The sequence below is a fragment of the Octopus sinensis genome, linkage group LG11, assembly GCF_006345805.1.
Source record: "Octopus sinensis linkage group LG11, ASM634580v1, whole genome shotgun sequence".
Taxonomy (NCBI): Eukaryota; Metazoa; Mollusca; class Cephalopoda; order Octopoda; family Octopodidae; genus Octopus; species Octopus sinensis.
The window spans coordinates 18822197-18824696 of NC_043007.1; the positions used below are offsets into that span (position 1 = coordinate 18822197).

At 39.0% G+C, this 2500-nt stretch overlaps 1 protein-coding gene across 1 annotated transcript in view; it reads right to left on the reverse strand.

The window, feature by feature from the left end:
• Positions 1 to 2500, reverse strand: part of LOC115217260 (lysophosphatidylserine lipase ABHD12) — a gene marked incomplete at its 5' end in the record, with an annotated part of 24579 nt that overhangs the window by 5787 nt on the left and 16292 nt on the right. The window contains 2 exons of the mRNA XM_029786901.2: positions 1450 to 1528; positions 2491 to 2500. The exon at positions 2491 to 2500 is cut by the window's right edge and continues 73 nt beyond it. Coding sequence (XP_029642761.2) covers positions 1450 to 1528; positions 2491 to 2500 — 89 coding nt within the window. The remainder of the gene's footprint in view (positions 1 to 1449; positions 1529 to 2490) is intronic.

A 2500-nucleotide genomic window follows, 5' to 3' on the forward strand; every position in this document is an offset into this window, starting at 1 on the left:
TGGGGGGCACAGCCCTCAATATAGGCAAGGCCTGAATTTTCCCCCTCCCCACCGAACATTCCCCAAATAATGAAAAATCTCCATGCCAAATTTGGTTCAGCTTAATCCAGAGTTTTGGCCATGCATAGAGGAAACACACACACAGAGTGAATTTTATAATATATCAGATGGTCATGTAATGTGTATGGATGAGGGTAGCTGCATAAAGAAGTGCTGGACTCTAACTATGGAGGGAACATGTGGAAGGGGTAGCCCCATGAACATGTGGAATGAAGTGGTGAGAATGGATCTTTAGATGTTGGGCCTCACAAAGGAGATGACAAGGGGCTGGAGACCTGTGGCAATCTATTGTGCTTGAGATGACACATCATGCTAAATAAATAGTGGCCATCAATACACACAGGCATGTCCTTTACGGCCATGCCCACCACTCCCTCTCTCAGTCACGAGGTCCTTGTCTTGTGAGTTCATCCTTTAGCTTTTAAACTAGCCATATCTGACCTCTCACACCTACCCTACAATGTCATTCTAAAAATGAACAATCACAACATCAAAATTTCAAACCTACAAAACAATGCATGATTAAATCTAAGATAATCCTTTCTATTGAAGGCACAAGGCCTGAAATTTCAGGGAAGCGGGTGAGTCGATTACATCAACCCCAGTAAAGCACTGGTACCTAATTTATTGCGCCTGAAAGGATGAAAAGCAAAGCTGACCTCAGCAGAATTTGAATTCAGAATGTAGCAACAGACGAAATACCTATTTCTTTACTACCCACAAGGGGCTAAACACAGACGGGACAAACAAGGGCAGACAAACGGATTAAGTCGATTATATCAACCCCAGTGCATAACTGGTATTTATTTAATCGATCCCGAAAGGATGAAAGCCAAAGTTGACCTCGGTGGAATTTGAACTCAGAATGTAGCGGCAGATGAAATACTGCTAAGCATTTTGCCTGGCATGCTAATGATTCTGCTAGCTCGTCACCTTATGATTAATTCAAAATAATATGAATAAAATTAGCATCATGTTTGACAGAGTAATTTGAATGTTAGAGGATTAAAGCAGTATTTCTCAAAATGAAATTGGATGGGCAGGACAGGAATGTCTTTGATGGTAAGGCAACTCAGTCTGGGCTGACTTGGTGCTTAACAACAATGTGAATGTACAATTGAATTTCCATCAAGGTCACCAGATCTGCCAGAGATATCCATGAGAGTACCTTGAAATGGTACCCTGGCCATTATCAAATTAGAAATATATGGAGTGTTATGTGAACCAGGTGGACTTGTACCTATTTGAAGAAGACAAAGATCAAGGCTGGAAAGTTTTTAATCATAGGTCTGTTGTATGTACATGGGTGAGCTAGGGGTAAAATAACAACAAATACTCAAAGAATGGAACAAAAAAAAATACATAAAAAGGTTAAAAAGTACACCATACCTTCATGGCAAGCTTTATGGGTATAAGTCCATCATCTTCTGCATGGAGGATTAATATAGGACTTGTTACATCTTTGATACTGTGGAGTAAATAAAATAAAATAAAATAAATATATATATATATAATACACACACACACACAGAGGAATTGATAGATAGGAAGACAGATAGAAACCTAGATAGATAGATAGATAGATAGATAGATAGATAGATAGATAGATAGATAGAAAGATAGAAAGATAGATAGCTAGACAGACAGACAGACAGGCAGATAGATAGACAAATAGATAGATAAATAGATAACCAGACAGAGAGATAGATAGGTAGATAGATAGAAGTAATGTTGGGGTAAACAAGTTGCTAAAAGTCTACATTGGAATGACAACAAGCTTATATAAATTTAGATACAATTTCCACACTTATGCTTTTAGAAATATTATTAGAACTAACAAGAGATCATGAGCTATGTACACTTGAGAAATAAAAAACTAAATCTCCTCGAACCAAGATGAAAAAAAAATATAAAAAAAAACAAAGAAAAGAAAACATTGTGCTTGGGAAAAGGGGGAGAGAGAGAGGGAGAGAGAAAGAGAGAGATGAGAAAGAGACAGAGAGGGAGAGATGAGAGAGACACACACAGAGAAAAAGAGAGATACATAGAGAGAGAAAGGAGAGAGAGACAGAGAGACAGTGAGGGAGAGGTGACAGAGACAGAGACAGCCAGAGAGGGAGAGATGAGAGAAAGACACACATAGAGAGAGAGAGAGAGATGAGAAAGAGAGACACACAGAGGAAGAGAGATACAGAGACAGGGAGGGGAGGAGACAGAGAGAGAGAGAGAGAGAGAGGTGAAAGAGACAGCCAGAGAGGAAGAGATGAAAGAGAGAGACACACACAGAGAAAGAGAGATACATAGAGAGAGAGAGAGAGAGAGAGGTGAGAAACAGACAGAGAAGGAGAGAGACAGACACACAGACAGACAGATGAGAGAAATATCCCAAAATTGAAGAATTATTATTTTGAAAATTGCTTTTGTCTTTACTTTTGGTCAC